Source organism: Artemia franciscana, chromosome 15 (assembly GCF_032884065.1).
Source record: "Artemia franciscana chromosome 15, ASM3288406v1, whole genome shotgun sequence".
Classification (NCBI taxonomy): Eukaryota; Metazoa; Arthropoda; class Branchiopoda; order Anostraca; family Artemiidae; genus Artemia; species Artemia franciscana.
The window spans coordinates 34,658,416-34,680,363 of record NC_088877.1 but is presented as its reverse complement, the minus strand read 5'-3'; the positions used below and the strand labels follow the sequence as shown (position 1 = coordinate 34,680,363).

Below are 21,948 nucleotides of genomic sequence, written 5' to 3'. Positions count from 1 at the left end.
TTATTTAATTTCTGAACGTTTTTGAATCAATGCATGTTTTGATTTTGGCTCTCTGCAGAGGAATAATTAAAACGAAATTTGTATATTTTTTTTTTTTTTTGCTAAATGGCATTTTCATAATTTTGATCGAATGATTTTGAGAAAAAAAGAGCGGGGGAGGAAGCCTAGTTGCCCTCCGATTTTCGGTTAATTAAAAAGGCAACTAGAACTTTTAATTTTTTACGAATCTTTTTATAAGTAAAAGTTATACGAACTTATAAATTAGCTTACGTAAAGAACTTTTGTATTTTCATGTTTTTATTACATATATGAGGGGGTTCGCCCCCTCGTCAGTACCTCGCTCTTTACCCTAAAGCTTAAATTTTGTCCCAATTCATTAAGAATGACCCCTGAATCACAAAAGCCGCAGAATAAATAGTTGAAATTGCTAAAAATACTTTAGCGTAAAGAGCGAGGTATTAGGAGGAGGTGAGCCCCTAATATGGGTAATAATTTCTGTTCGTTTTAAGTTTTCATGCTGCTGCTTACTTCCAGCTGAAAAAAAAACTTTTTCATATTTATTTTTTCATTGTTTTTTTTTAAGTAATGCTAGTAAATCCTGCGCTCCCTTCATGGAAATTTTCTTCCCCCATGACAAATTCCTCGATGGAAAGTTCCCCCAGCATATCCCCCTCTTCTCAACCCCGGCCTCCAACCAGAAAATCCTCCTGAAAACGCCTGTACACTTCCCCATAACCATTACTATATGTAAGCACTGGTCAAAGTTTTGAACTTGTAACCCCTCCCACGGGGACTGTGGGGGAGTAAGTCGTCCCCAAAGACATAGTTATAAGGTTTTTCGACTACGCTGAATAAAATGGCTATCTCAGAATTTTGATCCATTGACTTTGGGAAAATAATTAGCGTGGGAGGGGGCCTAGGTGCCCTCCAATTTTTTTGGTCACTTAAAAAGGGCACTAGAACTTTTTATTTCCGCTAGAATGAGCCCTCTCGCAACATTCTAGGACAACTGGGTCGATACGATCATCCCTGGGAAAAAAAACAACAACAAAACAAACAAACAAATAAACACGCATCCGTGATCTGCCTTCTGGCAAAAAATATAAAATTCCACATTTTTGTAGATAGGAGCTTGAAACTTCTACAGTAGGGTTCTCTGATACGCTGAATCTGATGGTGTGATTTTCGTTAAGATTCTATGACTTTTAGGGGGTGTTTCCCCCTATTTTCTAAAATAATCCAAATTTTCTCAGGCCCGTAACTTTTGAAGGGTAAGACTAAACTTGGTGAAACTTATATATTTAAAATCAGCATTAAAATGCGATTCTTTTGATGTAGCTATTGGTACCAAAATTCCACTTTTTTTTAGAGTTTTGGTTACTATTGAGCCGGGTCGCTCCTTACTACAGTTTGTTACCACGAACTGTTTGATGTACTGTGAGCTCAATTCAAAACCTGCATTAATTCAAAACGTTCAGAAATTAAATAAAAAACTAATTTTTTTAGCTGAAAGTAGGGAGCAAAATTAAAACTTAAAACGAACAGAAATTATTCTGTATATCAAAGGGGCTGTCCCCTCCTCAACGCCTCGCTCTTTACGCTAAAGTTTGTCTCTTTGTCACAACTCTACTTTTTAAAACAAAAAAAACTCTAGCGTAAAGAGCGTTAGCGTAAAGGGGGGTACATCAAAGTACATCACTGAATCAAGTCCCCCCCCCCCCCCCTTCAAAGATTTGAAATTCTCCTTTCAAAGAGAAGGCAATTACCCCTCTGGCATGTTTTTGCCCCCCCCCCCTATGTTTCGATTTGGGGGGGGTATATTCATTGAAAAATGCCCTTTCTGGGCATTTGCACTGCAAAAAAAAAGATAAAAGAAAAAAAAGCCCTCCCCACATTTTTCATGAATTGACAGTTTGACACCAATGTTTCTAAAGCAGCTTCAAAGAAAAAAATATATATTACAAGTAAATAATTTTGTAGTTACATTTATCTAGTGTTTTTTTTTCCTTCTTTTTCTTAAGAATAAGATATCGAAAGGATTATTCACTTTAAATTACTTCAAACTTAGTCTACTTCAAATTAGTATTTCAAAGGGTTACGAAAAACCATGATTTTATGAATTTTTAGTCTGTATTTGTTATTTTCTCTCTCTTTCTTGGAAAAAAGTTTTTATGGGAGAAATCTTTGTCTTTACTAGTTGTCTTTTTTTCTCTCTTCTTCTTCTCTGAAAAAAAAATCTGAGTGATTGGATTTATAATTTTTACTAGTAGTTTTTATTCTTTACTTTCTTTCTGAAAATAGTTTTAGATGATTTTTAGTCTTATATGTAATTTTTCTCTTTCCTCTGAAATAGTTTGTGGATAAAATTTTTGCATTTGATTTTCTTTTGAAAAATACTCAGTCGAAACAAATACAGGCAAGAACGTATCTAGGATTTTTGTTCAGGGAAGGGAGGGGGATATACAATGAAACTGTTAAAAACGCATCAAAAATTTGTTTCTAAACATTTTCTGCTAAGTTTTTACAAGTAAAAAAAATCGCAAAGGGGAGGAAATGGTCAGATTCGGTACCTTACCCATAGATACGACCCTGAATCTATGCAATTTACTAAATCATCTTTTACACCAAGATATATAAATTCTGTTAAAACCAGATTGTTTAACACAAATCTCTTTGATTATATTCCTAACTCATTTCCATAATTCCTAGGTTGAATAATTACTGAATACTGACATCAAGATGTTTTTCTGTCTTGGCTTATAATTTTGACAATTCTACTAATCAAATTTACTCACCAATTTCGGTTTCTTCATCTGGCAGTACTTCATCCTCAACAACTTCTTTAACAATGGTACCAAGACCAAAAGAAGACAATGAGTTTAAACATTTTTTGGCTGAGTCATCAAAAATGTCCCCATCTAATTGGCCATTACTGTCAATATTTCCAAACAGGAATCCAGTGAGATTTATCCCTGGCTGGTTCTCAAGCTCTTCCTCCAAGTCTGATTGGTCAGACTTAAAATCGTCATCACTACTTTCTCCCATAGTATCTATGAAAAGAATAAATCGTTAGACTGTGCTAATTGTTTTGAAAAATTCAACATTAGGAAAATTTTTTTGGATAAAATCGGAAAAATTCAACATTGTACTTCAACTTTATGTAAAAAAAAACCTTAATTGTTTTTTTATTCAAATAAAGCTGATGCTCAAACCCATAGAGGTTCAATACATATAAATAACAAACAGTGTAATCCACATTACCCATGTAATCTTTTCCTCTGTACTTGTTCCTAGCCTTAGTGACTTAGTCTTCTGAACATTAATTTTCAAACCTATTCTAGCACCTTAAACTTGGAAAACCTCTAAAAGTTTTCATTTCGCTCACACTTTCATCTTGGATGCTTAAATCTTTAGTATAATCCAAGTCCATGAAAGTTTTTCCTCCCATTTGATTCCATGTTATTCTATTGCCTTTCCTTTACCCCTTAAGACAAAGACCATCAAAATGATCCATTAAAATGGCTTAGAATACAACCCTGCTTAACTCCCACTTTAATATGAAACCAGCTGCTAACTTCACTTCCTATCTTAACTGCAGCACTGTTATTTTCATTATAACACTAATTGCTCATTATTAACTCTAATATGCTCATTATAACACTAATATGTTTGTCTGGAATACCATACAAGGATAAGACCTTCAACAAAGCTGTTCTATCAATGGAATCACATTACATGGAAATTCAATTTTGGGCCCTTTAAAGATAATACCATTTTCTCTTAGCCTCTAGAAAAGGGTTAAATATTGATTTAAAGCTTACTCTTTGATTATAGATTAGATTTGTTAAAGTTAAATAGTTCATAGACATGGATTTTTCATAGTCCAATTCAATAAACAATAAATAAATCATCTAGATTTGCCATGTTTATTTTATGCCATTAAAATTTATTAAAACCTTTTTCTGCAGACATTGATATTTTTTCACAATATTTAGGGCTCAGAAAACACAACCTTTAAGTGGAACAAAAGGGCTAAAAGTAAACATGGCAAAATTAGGAGATTTATAAGTTGTTCTATAGTAAATAAGAATATAAGAATATAAGTTGTTATATAGTAAAGGCACCGATTATTTGGCATGCTAATGTAGGTACTACTGTTGAAATTTTACTTCAAAATAGGATAATTTTGCTTACTTGTGAATTAACACCATCTTTCAAAGCTGTCATTATAATGTGACAATACAAAACCTGGATTATATATCTTATTCATTGTTTTTGACAAAAAATGAGCTTCTAACAATTTTTGAGCTACATAATATATATATATATATATATATATATATATATATATATATATATATATATATATAAATAAGTTGTCTCTGTGTGTGTGTCTGTCAAGTGACATCATGTTTGTGTGTTGACTGACGTCATGTTTTTGATGGATAAATTACAGACCGGGACATCAGGACACAAATGACAACCAGGACACCAGCACATAGGGAATATAAATGATGACCAGGACACTTAAAGAGAAAGCAACCAGGACACAAGGAATGTTTGATTAGCAATCACCATCAACAAAGCACCAGGACACAAATGATGACCGGGACACAGGGAGTATAAATGACAACCAGGACACAAGTACAAAAAAAACTAAAATAACTAAAAAAAAGGTAAAAACTACAAAAAAAATAAAGAAAAAAAAAACTAAAAACTAATAAAAAATAAAAAAGCTAAAAAACTAAAAAACTAAAAAAGAAAAAAAGGAAAAATAAAGGAGAAAAACAAAACTAAAAAAAATAAAAATAAAAAAAAACGAAAAAGAAAAAAAACTAAAGAAAAGTAAAAACCAAAAAAAAAACTAAAAAGAAAAAAAGGGGAAAAATACATAAATTTATTTCATCGTATACCATTTCAAAAACGAATGTATATACAGACCGGGACACCAGGATACAAATGACAACCAGGACACAGGGAATATAAATGATGACCGGGACACAGGGACACAACTACAACAGGGACGCCAGGGGGCACAGGGGGATATATAAATGACAACGGGGACACAGGGAATGTTTGATTAGCAATCACCACCAACAAAGCTCAAGGGCAATCATTAGAATCATGAGGTATAACTAAAACAACAAAAAAAGGTAAAAAACTAAAAAAAAGACCAATTCAAAAACGAATGTATATACAGACCGGGACACCAGGACACAAATGACGACCGGGACACAAGGAATATAAATGACGTCTAGGACACTCAAAGAGAAATCACAGACTGGGACACCAGGACACAAATGACAACCGGAACACAGGGAATATAAATTAAGACTGGGACACAGGGACACAACTACAACGGGGACGCCAGGGGGCACAGGGGGATATATAAATGACAACGGTGACACAAGGAATGGTTGATTAGCAATCACCATCAACAAAGCTCAAGGGCAATCATTAGAATCATGAGGTATAGATCTGAATACAGATTGTTTTCCCATGGACCATTATATGTTGCATGTTCAAGAGTTGGTAAACCTGACAATTTTTATATGCACAGACAATGGGACAGTGAAGAATGTTGTATATTCGCAAGTTTTATGTAGTTAAAAACATATATATATATATATATATATATATATATATATATATATATATATATATATATATATATATATATATATATATATATATATATATATATATATATATATATATATATATATATATATATATATATATATATATATATATATATATATATATATCTATATTCACAGGTTGGACATAGGGACACAACTACAATGGCGCATAACAACTTACGCGCGCAGGGGGGCTTGGGGGGGGGTGCAAAGTGCCCCCACCAACTAGGTGTTGGGGTGGCACAAAGCACCACCCCAACAGCTAATATATATCTATATATATAAAAATAAGTTGTCTGTGTGTGTGTGTGTGATGTAATGTTTGTGTGTTGACTGACGTCATGTTTGTCGACTGACGTCATTATAAGGATTGAGCTGTATGCATCATGAAGTTGTTTGTTGACTGATGTCATGTTTGTCAACTGATGAAATTACATACCAGGACACAAATGACGACCGGGACACAGGGAATATAAATGATGACTGGGAACCTCAAAGAGTAATTACAGACTCGGACACCCAGACACAAATCATGACAAGGACACAGGGAATATGAATGATGGCTGGGAAACAAGGACACAACTACAACTGGGACGCCAGGGGCACAGGCAGGATATATAAATGATGACTGGGACACAGGGATTGTTTGAATAGAAATTACAGACCAGGACACAAATGACAACCAGGACACTGGGACACAGGGAATATAAATGACAACCAAGACACTCAAAGAGAAATTACAGACTGGGACACCAGGACACAAATGATGACCAGAACACAGGGAATATAAATGATGACTGGGACACAGGGACACATCATTAGAATAAAGAGGTATAGATCTGAATACAGATTGTTTTTCCCATGGACAATTACATGTTGCATGTTCAAAAGTCAGTAAGCCTGACAATCTACTTATATGCACAGACAATGGGACAGCAAAGAATGTTGTATATTTGCATGTTTTACGTAGTTAAAAAACATGTATATATACATATATATATATATATATATATATATATATATATATATATATATATATATATATATATATATATATATATATATATATATATATATATATATATATATCACAGGTGGGACACAGGGACACAACTACAATGGCATATGTATATATATATATATATATATATATATATATATATATATATATATATATATATATATATATATATATATATATATATATATATACATATATATATATATATATATATATATATATATATAATTCTAATAAATTAGATTGAGCAAAGTTATGAAGCTGAAAACAATTTTGTTGTGCTTTGTCTAGTTAATTGACTTCTTGCTATCTCAGAAAGGGTTTAGGTTAGGAAAATGAAACTTTCAGGGATGAATCTACAGACTAAAGTATGTCCCAGGAAGGTATTTTGAAGCAACTACCTCCACTCCTTCTCCCTCTAGAGGGGCTTGACCTTTACTGACCTTTAAAAATAGGGTAAACCCACCGGTACTCAGTCACAGACTAATTCCCGGGCAGAATTTTTGATTGGATTGCAACATGCCCAATACTGGGTCTCTCGAGCACCCGATCTCAGTCAGAGACTTGCTTTTTCTGTGTCACTTCCGAAAAACCTGTTTAGATATTCTTTGCTGAGATCTATGACTCAGGCTCTTTGTCTAGTTATTAGACATTTTAATGTCTTGAAATTTGTTATTTTAAATTGGATTTTCAGAGAGAAAATAGTGGATATAGGATTTTCTTTGGGGGGGGGGGGTTCACAATAGGTTGCTTAGATAAACTTGCAAACAAAAAAATGCCCGCAAAATAAAGGGAACCTCAACAATTACGCGCCGTAGGGTAGAGGAAATGGTCTAAAGTATTGAAGAGTTTGGCCTTTATTTTAATGTTTTAAGATGAACAGAGGAGGTGATATGTTGTATAATGCGGAGCTTTGATTAGATGAAAATAGGCAGTAAAGTGGCCATCATTTCTCACAAAAACTTAAATTAATAAATTTTGCGCTTCTCATGCATTTATTTTCTATTATACAAATTCGCTAAAAAACTACTAGGCTGTGTTGTAAAAGCCATCCCTCTTTGCAAAACAAGCAAACCCAAAAAACCAAAACAGACTACCAAAAAAGTAATGATAGGCCTATCAATTTCTTTGCCTTAGTGCCATAGCAAGACAGGCTCAAAAACAAATTTTTGACAGTAAAAAGAAGTTATGATTTTAATTTCTCCTCCTTGTTACTACAAAATGAAGATCTTCGCCTTGCAGTTGGCTTTTGCAGTAATACGGACAGATTCCGTTGATAAACCTAAATTTAATTAAATAATTTTTGGCGGTATGCGACATTAGTAAAACTTAACAAAGACCGCACAAAGTGACTAAAATCTTCTTTCAAACTGGTTTACAAAAAAAAAACAGTCTTAATATTGAAAAATTTATGAAAAACTCAACTATTAAAAATCAATTACAAAGAAAAATTACTTTCGTCCAGGCCCAAACCAGAGCAAGCAGTCCCAACCAAAAATACAACATCATGTCATGGGGGGGGGGGTGCTCCCGTGCCCTCCTTGGATCCGCCCCTTTTCTGAATGAAAGATTTAGCTGTCATTTGAAGACTGGGCTGCTTTGAGGTGAAGACGCTCACATGAGTGAATTTCAAATGCTTAAAACAAATTTAATCAAACAGTTTATGGTAACAAATTGTAGTAAGGAGCGACCCGGCTCAATAATAACCGAAACTCTTAAAAACGGAATTTTATATACCAGTAGTTACAACGAAATAATCAAATTTTAATGCTGATTTTAAATATATAAGTTTCATCAAATTTAGTTATACCCATCAAAAGTTACGAGACTGAGAAAATTTGCCTTATTTTAGAAAATAGGGGAAAACACCCTTTAAGAGTGATAGAATCTTAACGAAAATCACACCATCAGATTCAACGTATCAGAGAACCCTATAGTAGAAGTTTCAAGCTACTATCTACAAAAATGTTGAATTTCGTTTTTTGTTTGCCGTATTTTTTCCAGGGGTGATCGTATCGACCCAGTGGTCCGAGAATGTCGCCAGAGGACTCATTCTGACGGAAATTAAAAGTTCTAGGGGCTTTTTTAAGTGACCAAAAAAATGGAGGGCACCTAGGCCTCCTCCCACGCTCATTTTTTTCCTAAATTCACCGCATCAAAATTCTGAGATAGCCATTTTATCCAACTTAGTCGAAAAACCTAATAACTATGTCTTTGAGGACGACTTACTCCCCCATAGTCCCTGTGGGAGGGACTGTAAGTTACAAACTTTGACCAGTGTTTACATGTAGTAATGGTTTTTGGGAAGTGTATTGACGCTTTCAGGTGAATTTTTTGGTTGGGGGAGGTTGAGCGATTGTGGGGAAAAGTTTCCACGGGGGAAGAGAATTTCCATGAAGGGGGCGCAGAATTTTCCAGCATTTAAAAAATATGAAAAACTTTTCAACTGAAAGTAATGAGGAGCATTAAAACTTAAAACGAACAGAAATTATTACGCATATGAGGGGTTCACTTCCTTCTAATACCTCGCTCTTTACGCTAAAGTATTTTTAGTATTTTCAACTATTTATTCTACGGTCTTTGTGATTCAGGGGCCATTCTTAAGGAATTGGGACACAATATAAGCTTTAGTACGAAGAGCGAGGTATTCACGAGGGGGCGAACCCCCTCATATAAGTAGTAAAAACATACGAATATAGAAGTTCGTTACGTAAGTTAATTCGTAAGTTACAAAAACGTTCGTAAATAATTAAAAGTCCTAGCTGCCTTTTTAAGTAGCCGCAAATTGGAGGGTAACTAGGCCTCCTCTGCTCCTTTTTCTCTAAAATTATCCGATCAAAACTATGAGAAAAACATTTAGCCAAAAAAAAAAATATAGGCAAATTTCGTTTTAATTATTCCAGTGTGGAGAGCCAAAATCAAAACATGCTTTAATTCAAAAACGTTCAGAAATTAAATAAATAAAAAACAAGTTTTTTTAACTAAAAGTAAGGAGCGACATTAAAACTTAAAACGGACAGAAATTACTCCGTATATGAAAGGGGCTGTTCTCTCTTCAACACCCCGCTCTTTACGCTAAAGTTTTTTAATGTTTTAAAAAATGGAGTGGAGAGAAAGCGTCAAACTTTAGCGTAAAGAGCGGGATATTGAAGAGAGAACAGCCCCTTTCATATATGGAGTAATTTCTGTTCGTTTTAAGTTTTAATGTCGCTCCTTACTTTCAGTAAAAAAAAATGTTTTTTTATTTAATATATCTTAAAACCATATAACAAATGTATCTTCACAAATTTAGGAAACATCCAATGCGCTAATTCAGCCACATCAAGGAGTTCTCACCACCTGCCAATGATCTATCTTGAAGATGCAATTAAAGAGATTTAAACGAGAAATAAAACCTAGTAAGAGCTGGCTCGACAACTTATGGTTGATAGTATATCTTCCAACTTAAAAAGAACAGAAAATATTCTGTATATGAAAGGGATTGTCCCTCCCTCATCGCCCTGCTTTTTACGATAAAACTTTGTATAAGAATTCTAGCAAATTCCCTTGGTGTTAAATTTCTCCTGAAAATTTCACCCCCTAGAAACTTCCCTCTCATTGGAAATTCTCCCCGTGAAGAATTTTACTAGCAGAAAATCTCCCCCACTCATAAAATGTATGTATACTTCCCTATAAAAGACTACGTAAGCAACAGACAAAATGTATGACTTAGACATATTCCCAGGAGGATTGTGGTGTTACGGCAAAACTTCGTGTAAGAATTCTAGCAAATTCCCCTGGTGTAAAATTTGTCATGAGAAATTTACCCCCTAGTAACTTACCTGCCATGGGAAATTCTCCTTGTAAAAAATTTCACTTGCAGAAAATACTCCCGCATTCAAAAAATGTATGTATACTTCCCTGGTTGATTGCTTACTTGATTGCTTCCATGGTTGATTGATCTCCAATCACTTTTTACTTATAAAAAAAGTACTAGGTCTACTTCTTTCAGCACAAAAGTTTTTCTGTTTTTCTTAAGTGAGAAAAAACAAGGAAGTGTGGGCATTTGGACGTAACCGTACCGGATTTGCTCTCCTTGGGGGAGTTGGGGGAGGGGTTCAGTGATTTGGTGCTTCTGGACAAGCTAGGACGATGAAAATTGGTAGGCGTGTCAGGGAGCTGCACAAATTGACTTGATATAGTCGTTTTCCCAGATTTGACCATCTGGGGGGCTAAAGGGAGAGGAAAAGTTAGAAAAATTAGGTATTTATAATTTATGAGTTGGTGATTGGATCTTAGAGAATTTTGATATTTAGAAGGACACCGTGACTCAGAGCTCTTATTTTAAATCCTGACCAGCATTAAGCCTCTGATTTTCTTTTAAATCAGTCTGTTGATTTATATAATAGAAAGTAAATGTATGAGAAGTACAAAAATTATTAATTTAAGTTTGGATTATTGTGAGGAAATGGTGGCCACTTAACTGCCTATTTTCATCCAATTAATTCTCTGCATTATATGTCATATCACCTCCTCTGTTCATCCTTAAACATTAAAATAAAGGCCAAACTCTTTAGCACTTTAGACCATTTCCACTTCCTACCTACAACGCATAATTGTCGAGGTTCCCTTTAAATTAGCAGGTAGCCTATCTCTTTGTTTGCAAGTTTATCCAAGCAGCCTATTATGCGCAACCCCCCCCCCCCTCCAAAGAAAATCCTGGATCCACTATTTCCTCTCTGAAATCCAATTTAAAATAGCAAATTTCAAGACATTAAAATGTCTAATAACGAGACAAAGAGTCTGAGTCATAGCCAAGATAACAGCAGGGACTGACAGGACGAGAATATGTATTATTGCGGAATAACTTTGTCACTAGTTTTTGGATTTTAGATTAAATTTACAACCATTTCCACTTCCTACCAAGACGCATAATTGTTGAGGCTCCCTTTAAATTGAGGGTATTTCTTTGCATAGTACCTTTCTTTGTTTATCCAATCGCAAGTTTATCCAAGTGACCTATTATACGCCCCCCCCCCCCACCCAAAAAAAAATAATTCTGAATTCACTATTTTCTCTCTGAAAATCAAATTTAAAATAACATGGGCTATTTCTTAAATTTATCCAAAAATATTTAACCTTTTAAAAATTAATATGTATTAAGACAAACAGCTGATGCATTGAGCAGTTTGACCAGTTTATATTATAACCGGTTATATTAAAATAAAGGTCAAACTTGTTAGCACTATATACCATTTCTACTACCTACCTATGACGCATAATTGTCAAGGTTCCCTTTGAATTGTGGGTATTTCTTTGTTCGCAAGTTTATCAAAGCACCTATTATGTGCCCCATCCCCCCAAAGAAAATCCTGGATCCACTATTTTCTCTCTGAAAATCTAATTTAAAATAACAAATTTCAAAACATTAAAATGTCTAATAATGAGACGAAGAGTCTGAGTCATAGATCTCAGCAAAGCATGTCTAAACAGGTTTTTTGGAATTGACTGTGAAAAAGCAAGGCTCTGACTGTGATTGTGTATTATTGTGTAATATCTTTATCAATTGAAGAAACATATGACCAGGTATTAGCTGAACTGATAGCTTTTGCTAAATTTGAAAACAGGTAGCACTGTATAAGTAAAACTATTCAAATTAATGACCTACTTGTTCAGAAAACAGAGACAATTTTAACTGTGAAAAAATCAAATTTCTAGATGGTATAATAAAGTAGTTATAGTAGATTGAATGTCAAATAGTGTGAAGAGTGAACAAAGTGACTGAGTACCGGTCGTCTTACCCTATGTGTGTTACAAAAGTGAAACCTTGAAAGTAGATCTTCTGCTTAATTGAAGTATAACAGAATTGTTTTCAGGTTCATAACTTTGCTCAATTTCATTTGACAAGGTTTTAAAGATATGCAAATATATTTCCTAAATTTTGAAAAAAAAAACGTTGATTTGGCTCAAAATTCTACTCAAATAACAGGAATTATATTTTCAGAACTAAAGGCAGAGAAAAAGCAACTAGTAACTGAAAATGCATGCAAAATGCTGTTTTGTCAAAATCTCAATAGGTCTAAGACCTGTCATATAGGCGAATTTCAGGGCCCTCTAGAGGAAGAAGGAGTAGAGGTTGGTACTTTAAAATACCTTCCCAGGACATACTTTAGCCTATAGACACATCCCTGAAAGTTTCATTTTCCTAGCCTAAACCCTTTCCAAGATAGCAAGAAGTCAATTAACTAGAATTTTACCATTGTATCCTAGTAGTCTACTATCTGTGGTAACCTATAGGTTATTCAACAAATAATTCTAGGCTATTTATAGCCAAGACCAGCTAGGAGATTTAGGCTAGGTCTGTCCAGCCAAAGAGGCTTCTTTAAAAGATATTTTACATCAGCAAAAACGTAGTTAAAAACTTCCCAGTACTTGCAGCGGAAATTCGTGTGCTTATGAGAGGGAACAAACAAGCAGTGTAACACTTTTTCCTCTGTTTCTTCCTCTATGTCCATAAGCAACAATTTATTTTCCGTTGAGCTAGCGTTTCTTCTTCTGTCAATATAGGTAGCGTTAAAAACAACAAAAAAGATATTCAGAAGGCTTTTCTAGGTTCGAATGATAGTGGAATATAACTAAATCTCGTGACGATAACTCGTCAAAGAAATAACGGAACCTCGTGACGAAAGCATTTTTGGAGGCCTGTTCTCCAACAGGAAGAAGAGGTCGTAACGGACAAGTGAAGTCCTTCGATCAAAGTATGACAAGAAGAAGAAATAAAAAACAAGTCTTTGAAACTGAAAATAAGAATTGACGTCAAAATTTAAAACGAATAAAAATTATTCCGTCTATGAAAGGGGCTGTCCCCAGCTCAACCCCCCGCTCTTTAATACGCTAAACTTTAACTGCTTTAAAAAGTAGAGTTGTGACAAAGAGTTTTTATTACTTTAAAAAATATAGTTGTGACAAAGAATCAAACGTTGCGTAAAAGGTAAGGCGCTGTGGAGGGTACAGTACCTTTCATATACAGAATGATTAAAGCTCCTTTTAAGGTTCGACTTTGGCTCACCGTAAAAATACCAGTTTACAGGGATTGGAATCAGCCGAGTCGGACAAATAGTCAAACTTTTAATTAAAGAGCAAGGTATTAAGGAGCAGGTGACCCCGTATATACTAATACGATTATATACTTATATACTTATACACTTATATACTTATACTTATACTTATATACTATTTATTTCCTTTTGAGTTTTAATGCTGCACCTTACAATCAGTTAAAAAATTGTTTTTTAATTTCTGATTGTTTTTCAAATAATGCAAGCAAATCTGGCTCATCCTTTGTGTGGGCCAGATTTGATTGCATTATTTGAAAAACAATCAGAAATTAAAAAACAATTTTTTAACAGATTGTAAGGTGCAGCATTAAAACTCAAAAGGAAATAAATAGTATATAAGTATAAGTATATAAGTGTATAAGTATATAAGTATATAATCGTATTAGTATATACGGGGTCACCTGCTCCTTAATACCTTGCTCTTTAATTAAAAGTTTGACTATTTGTCCGACTCGGCTGATTCCAATCCCTGTAAACTGGTATTTTGTGAAATACTATCACCCTTTGTGAAATATCCCTCCCCCTCACTGGAAACTTCTCCGTGGAAATTATATCCCATGCAGAGCACAATATTCCTCCAGACCGCTCCATCCTTACTGAAAGTCTACCCTCAGTAAAATTTCTTGCGGACAATTCAGTCTGAAAAATTCTCTTTAGCATACTACCATTTGAAAAAGACTTTAATTTCAAATCGGTTTTTTGATCCCTTTGGAAATGCCCCTTTCCATAGAATATTTTCCTGGGAATCCGAACTTCGCAAATCAAATGGCGCAAGGATAATTTCCCACGAACATCTTCAAAGGTGAAATTGAGTTGGCAAAGAATAATGTTAGGCAATTGAAAATGATTTCGTATAAGAATTCTGTTAAATCTCCCATATAAGATTTCCCCTTGGCAAATTCATCCTCAGAAGATATCCCTCCCAAAGGAAAATTTCCCCAATGAAAACTCACTCCAGGAAGACCCCCCCCCAAATTTTTTTTTATACTTCCCAATAACAAATACTATGCGTAAACAATGGGCAAAATTCAAGACTTACAGACCATGCTCCACGGGCTGTGGGGCTTATTTTACCCTTAAATACACAGTTATTGGATCTTTTAACTATACTGAACAAAATGACTACCTCAAAATTCTGATCAGATAATTTTGGAGAAAATGGGGTGTGGGAGAGACCCAGTTGCCCTCTAATCTTTTTGGTCACTTAAAAAGGGTGCTAGAACCTTTAGCTACCATGGAGTGAACCCTTTCCTGATCTTCTAGGGCAATTATTTAAATACAATCACCCCTGGTATGCTGAATCTGATGGTTTGATTTTCATTAAGATTCCTTAATTTTAAGATGTGTTTCTTCCCTATTTCAAAAATCAGGCGAATTTCCTCAGGCTCGTAACTTCTATAGGTACGACTAAACTTGATGAATTTTATATATTTGGAATCAGCATAATAAGCTGATGTTTTTAATGTATCTATTGATATTAAAATTCTGTTTTCTAAAGTTTTAGTTACTATTGAGCCATTTCGCTCCTTACTTATTGTTAGTTTCGACGAACTATTTGAAAACACGAACAGAAATATATCGATAAAACTCCATGTATCTCTTCTTTTCAGATAGAATAAGCCTTACATCTGACATTTGAGAACAGAAATTTGGGTTCGAATTGAAGCTCAACATTTAATAAGACGGAGCTGGATAATTTGTCTACGATAAATCTGAGTTAACGGGGCACTTAATTTAAAATTTTACTCAAAGGTTGAGTCTAGTATTTGATCATAACCCAAATGCCTTCTTGCATAAGAAGTAAATACTTTATAATTTACTCACAAGGTGATTTAAATGTGCAGTTAGGCGCATTAAGTGTTTGTTAAGCTTTCCTGCAAGCTTTCACAAAACGATTTCTGCAGCATAAATTAATAGTGTTAGCAAACAGAGTCAGGACAGTAACGAAAAAAGCAGCATATAAAAAAAGTTTCAAACACAAAATCAGAGAATTTTGGAGTTGAATATTTTTTCGCTACTGTCAAAAGCATGTAAAATGAATGCAAATAATAATCCATAGGAAGGGAAATTTGAACCACTTATTTGGAATATGTAAAAAGCTTAGAAAAGAGGACTCATGCATAGTCAGGAAGCTCAAAATATCGTCTACGCTATTAATGCTCTTCCGGCGTCTGTTCTATGAACTTAGTGAAAATGACATGAACTGGATTTAAAGCTTTACACTTGGGCTTAATAATAACATACGTTACTTGATAAGGTCACCAATAAGTAAAATCCGGGGGGGGGGGTAATGTGACAAGAGAGTCAAATTGACCAAATTGATTCTGAAAAAAAGTGAAAAACGGAAAAAAAACGAGGAATGGGGCGCCAGAAAAAATCTTGGTGGGGACTACCTTCTCCCTAGCACTGGAACCCCCATTGCTGCAATCCCTCATAAAATTCTCAATTTTTTAAAGCAAAAAGCTTTTGTGCAATTTTTTGTGAGCAAGAAGAAAAACTAGAATTACTAATTTTTTCGTTAAATCGCAGCTAATTTTAAGAAAAGCTATTCATTAGGGTAAGAAGACTTAAATCACAGCAGAATATTGATTTTAAATTGAGCAGTATGCCTTTTTTAATACTACTGCATAAGTTTAATGTGTGATAACATAGTTTGGAGCCCTTTAGTGATTCAAAAAGGAACTTACAAAGGTAGCAATTCCACACCTTAACATATTATTGAAAGGTGCAAACATGAATTTGTTGGTGTGAACTAAGGATTTTGCTGTATCTAATTTTATCAAATGACGTTCATGTGCAAAAAATGCATTGTTCGGACGGACTAACACACATCTGGCTTAAAAAAAAAATGTTGTTTGACGTTAAAAAGAAAGCAAAACCGTAACGAAGCCGCTCCTAAAGCATACCCAGAGGGTAAGCTCCCGTATAAAAGTTTAAAACGCGGCTCCATGAAATCTATAACTACTTATTTTGAACATATACTACTAAAAGGAAAAGTGATGTATCCAGCCCCACCACCCCTTTTCTCAAAAAGAGAATTCAGACTTCGTGTCCATGGTTTGTTCCCTAAGTAAATATTTTCAGTCATTATGCATTAATGTCACATATCAATGGTTTGAAGAAAACGTAATTTCTAGCGTTAAAACTTGCACTTTAATGTAAAGCCAAAGTTAAATAATCTTACTGTTATACGAAAACAGGTCTTGTTTCTTTACGAAATAAGAATATTTAAAGACAATTAAAACAAATATGACGATGATTAAATAGTTCATTTAGATGAAGCTAAAACCTCCACATCAAGTAAAGACTCTATGAGCTGGGAAACTTAACTTAATTTACAAGTTTCTACGTGGATTCTTTGACTGAGATAAAAAGTCTTATTTGAAGCTTTCAGCTAGGGTAAATAGTACTACTAGGGTAGTAGCTACTAGGGTAAAAGTTTACCCGGTTCAAAGGGTAAGTCAAAAGGTTTTCTATTACAGGGAGCACAAAAGCGCAACTCACCTAAGGAATGATAAGCCTTAAATGTATCACTTTTTGACAATGCTGTTTCGTAAGATAATTGGCGTAGATTCTTTGGAGAGGGCTTATTCGATTGAAAATTGAAAGTTCTAGTGCCCTATTTAAGAGTCAAATGAAATTGGAGAGCAACAAACCCCCTCCCAAGCCTGATTTCTGCGCATACTCCTCCCAATCACCTCCAAAGACATCCTATCTGAATTTTATTAAAAATTGTGAAAATCTCTATTAGCTTTGTCCCCACCCGCCAGGGATGACATTTCCACCCATGGCTCCTGGTGAACGTCAGTAAATAACACAAGTTGCCTTTTGTAAACTAATAGATTTTTTTATTGGAAAATTTTTAGTCCTGGGTTTGCGAAAAGGCCAAGGGTATTACGGGGAAAACTTCAGAGAATTTTGAGGAGAATGTTGAATTAAGTCAAAACACAAAATGTGGATGGAGGTTGTCAAAAAAGTATACTTGTACTATATCAAGAACGGCCAGAGGTATTTTTCAGGCTAGAGGAAAGTTTCAGGGCATGTTAGGTATGTTAAACTAATCAAAGATTCTATGTGCATCCAGGCTATCAAAATAGAAGACAGATTAGATAGAAGACAGATATGAAGGGAATAGAAAGTAGACAGGATTTCAATCAGAGGGAATTATTCCTTGCTTTTTTATTTCTGATAATATAACTGAAATAAAAAATTTAGCTTTTTAGTATCACCTTTTTAGCTATTCACTAAGTTTTGCTTTCAGGTGATTATAGTCAAATATTAGTCTCAGATTTGCAATAAGAGAGCAAAAAAACCTTTGCATGTACAATTTGGCAGAATGTGGAATCCTATGGTCTCAAACTTAGCAGTTCAGTATTCAAATTTGCAACTAGTGATTTCAAAGATCATCGAGTATCAACTTCGGGGGAAATTAAATAACCTGTACCGAATATGTAATATCCACCTTTTGATTTTAGATTTTCATGGTTTAACGTTAAAACTCCACTAAACAAGCTGAGAAACCCTTTAACACAAACTATTGCGGATATCATTGTTGCAAACTGGGGTTGTACAAGTGCTTGGTGTAACTGAGTGCCTTCTGATCGATCTAGTCAGCTAAAAATAACACAGGGGCACTAAATTCTCAAACAGATAATTTTTCTGATATATCCAAGATAGTACATTCTACACCACGCTGATCTTAGAAAAAAAATATAATAGCCTATAAGTGTGTTTTATATATATATATATATATATATATATATATACTAGCTGTTGGGGTGGCGCTTCGCGCCACCCCAACACCTAGTTGGTGGGGGCGCTTCGCGCCCCCCCCAAGCCCCCCCGCGCGCGTAAGTCGTTACGCGCCATAATAGTTACGCGCCATTGTAGTTGTGTCCCTATGTCCCACCTGTGAATATAGATATATATATATATATATATGGTTTTAACTACGTAAAACTTGCGAATATACAACATTCTTTGCTGTCCCATTGTCTTTGCATATAAATAGATTGTCAGGTTATCCCCCTGTTTCCCCCGGTGTCCCCGTTGTAGTTGTGTCCCTGTGTCCCGGTCGTCATTTATATTCCCTGTGTCCCGGGTCCCGGTCATCATTTGTATCCCGGTGTCCCGGTCTGTATATACATTCGTTTTTTAGTTTTGTTTTTCTCCTTTATTTTTTTCCTTTTTTTTTCTTTTTTAGCTTATTTAGATTTTTAGATTTTTTAGTTTTTTTTATTAGTTTTTAGTTTTTATTTCTTTTTAGTTTTTTTGTCCCGGTCGTCATTTATATCCCCCTGTTTCCCCCGGTGTCCCCGTTGTAGTTGTGTCCCTGTGTCCCGGTCGTTATTTATATTCCCTGTGTCCCGGTCGTCATTTGTATCCCGGTGTACCGGTCTGTATATACATTCGTTTTTTAGTTTTGTTTTTCTCCTTTATTTTTTTCCTTTTTTTTTCTTTTTTAGTTTATTTAGATTTTTAGATTTTTTAGTTTTTTTATTAGTTTTTAGTTTTTTTTTCTTTTTAGTTTTTTTGTAGTTTTTACCTTCTTTTTAGTTTTGTTAATTTTTTTTTTACTTGTGTCCTGGTCGTCATTTATACTCCCTGTGTCCCGGTGCTTTGTTGATTGCTAATCGAACATTCCTTTTGTCCTGGTCGCTTTCTCTTTGAGTGTCGTCATTTATTTTTTTCTTTTTTAGTTCTTTTAGTTTTTACCTTTTTTAGTTTTTTTTTAGTTTTTAGTTTTTTTAGTTTTTTACCTTTTTTTAGTTTTTTTAGTTTTTTAGCTTTTTTATTTTTTTTATTAGTTTTTAGTTTTTTTGTAGTTTTTGCCTTTTTTTTTAGTTTTTTGTCCTGGTCGCTTTCTCTTTGAGTGTCGTCATTTATTAGTTTTTTCCTTTTTTTTTTAGTTTTTTATTGGTTTTTACCTTTATTTTAGCTTATTTTTCAGTTTTTTCCTTTTTTTTAGTTTTTTTTTATTTTTTATTTTTTTTAGTTTTTTACCTTTTTTTAGTTTTTTTAGTTTTTTTAGTTTTTTAGCTTTTTTACTTTTTTTATTAGTTTTTAGTTTTTTTTTGTAGTTTTTGCCTTTTTTTAGTTTTTTCAGTTTTTTTTTTAGTTTTTTATTGGTTTTTACCTTTATAGTTTTTTTAGTTTTTTAGCTTTTTTATTTTTTTTATTAGTTTTTAGTTTTTTTTTGTAGTTTTTGCCTTTTTTTAGTTTTTTCAGTTTTGACGTCACCTAATCCAGTTTTTTCAGGTGACGTCACCTGACACATCCATCCACACATCCATCCACACATCCACAGACAGACAACTTATTTTTATATATATAGATATATATATATATATATATATATTTATATACACATATATATATATATATATAAATATATATATATATATGCCAAGCAGATCACTAAAATTATTCTAGAAATAAACAATGATGATTATCACGGTCAATCATATCAGTAGTCATTATTATGTCAAAGATTGTAATATTTGATAAATCCAGAGAGCGCAAATTGGCCTGGAAAGCAAATTGAGCTTTTAAAAATACATTTTTACGTTTACTTCAAGGAAATATCTCGTTTTTTTATCAGTCCCAATTTTGACTTTCATAATTGTTATCTAGAGTCTGTTTTTGGTTGAATTTTTTTTTAAAGACTTAGTGTTAATTTGGATGCAAAACTGAAAAATATTAAGATTTTGTTCTTATAATCAAGTTTGGTATCATTCTTTGTTCAGGCGGAATAGTATTTTCTGCTGAAGTACATAAAAAAACATATATGCAAAAATTTGTGATTAATTATAATAAAATTTCTAAAGAACTTTCATTCATGCAAATTTACTGGAAACCGAATTTTTGAGATCTTCTGTCCACGAGAAGAATTTTTTGGCTCGTTCGAAGGCTTGATGCGGGGAATCTGTGTGACCCCTTTGTTGCTTAGCAACTAAAATTTCAGTTTTATTCTAATAAGACATATCAGTACTTTTCGTAGGAGCAGAATTATCTAGCGAATATGATTGTCATAACCTGCTTATTTGTTTTCACTATTATCAAAGGAGGAAAAAAAAAATAATCTGATACAACTATATTAACTAGACTGTGGAGCATCTGAAAAAGAACATTCAAACTTGTTTTTTTTTCTGAAACAATTTTGGACAATTTTTCCTTTCAGGTCGCGGATTCTAATAATATATTTTATATCTTAAAAATAGCTGTTGGGGTGGCGCTTCGCGCCATCCCACCACCAAGTGGGCGGGGGCACTTTGCCCCCCAAGCCCCCCCGCGCGCGTAAGTCGTTACGTGCCATACTAGTTACGCGCCATTGTAAATGTTTCCCTGTGTCCCACCTGTGAATATATATATATATATATATATATATATATATATATATATATATATATATATATATATATATATATATATATATATATATATATATATATATATAAATATATATATATATATATATATATATATTATATATATATATATATATATATATATATATATGTATATATATATATATATATATATATATATATATATATATATATATATATATATATATATATATATATGTATATATATATATATATATATATATATATATATATATATATATATATATATATATATATATATATATATATATATATATATATATATATATATATATATATATATATATGTTTTAACTACGTAAAACTTGTGAATATACAACAATCTTCGATGTCCCATTGTCTGTGCATATAAATAGATTTTCAGGTTTACCGACTCTTGAACATGCAACTTATAATTGTCCATGGGAAAAACAATCCGTATTCAGATCTATACCTCATGATTCTAATGATTGCCCTTGAGCTTTGTTGATGGTGATTGGTAATCGAACATTCCCTGTGTCGCCGTCGTCATTTATATATCCCCTGGTGCCCCCCAGCGTCCCCGTTGTAGTTGTGTCCCTGTGTCCCGGTTGTTATTTATGTTCCCTGTGTCCTGGTCGTCATTTGTGTCCCGGTCTATAATTTCTCTTTGAATGTCCCGGTCGTCATTTATATTCCCTGTGTCCCGGTCGTCATTTGTGTCCCGGTCTGTATATACATTCGTTTTTGAATCGGTCTTTTTTTAGTTTTTAGTTTTTTACCTTTTGTTTAGTTTTTTTTAGTTATACCTCATGATTCTA

The 21,948-nt window shown here is 33.6% G+C and overlaps 1 protein-coding gene across 3 annotated transcripts in view; it reads right to left on the bottom strand.

Moving 5' to 3' along the window:
- LOC136036398 (transcription initiation factor TFIID subunit 1-like) overlaps window positions 1-13,168 on the bottom strand; it is a 129,984-nt gene extending 116,816 nt beyond the window's left edge. The window contains exons 1-2 of one of the 3 annotated variants that reach the window (XM_065718593.1): window positions 13,079-13,168; window positions 2,796-3,050 (exon numbers count right to left, since the gene is read on the bottom strand). In XM_065718593.1, the coding sequence (XP_065574665.1) occupies window positions 2,796-3,050; window positions 13,079-13,157 (334 nt within the window). In that variant the 5' untranslated portion in view covers window positions 13,158-13,168. Of the gene's footprint in view, window positions 1-2,795; window positions 3,051-13,040 lie in introns of all 3 variants that reach the window. The other 2 variants (XM_065718594.1, XM_065718595.1) reach the window with 2 other exon arrangements.
- Between the last annotated feature and the right edge of the window lie 8,780 nt (window positions 13,169-21,948).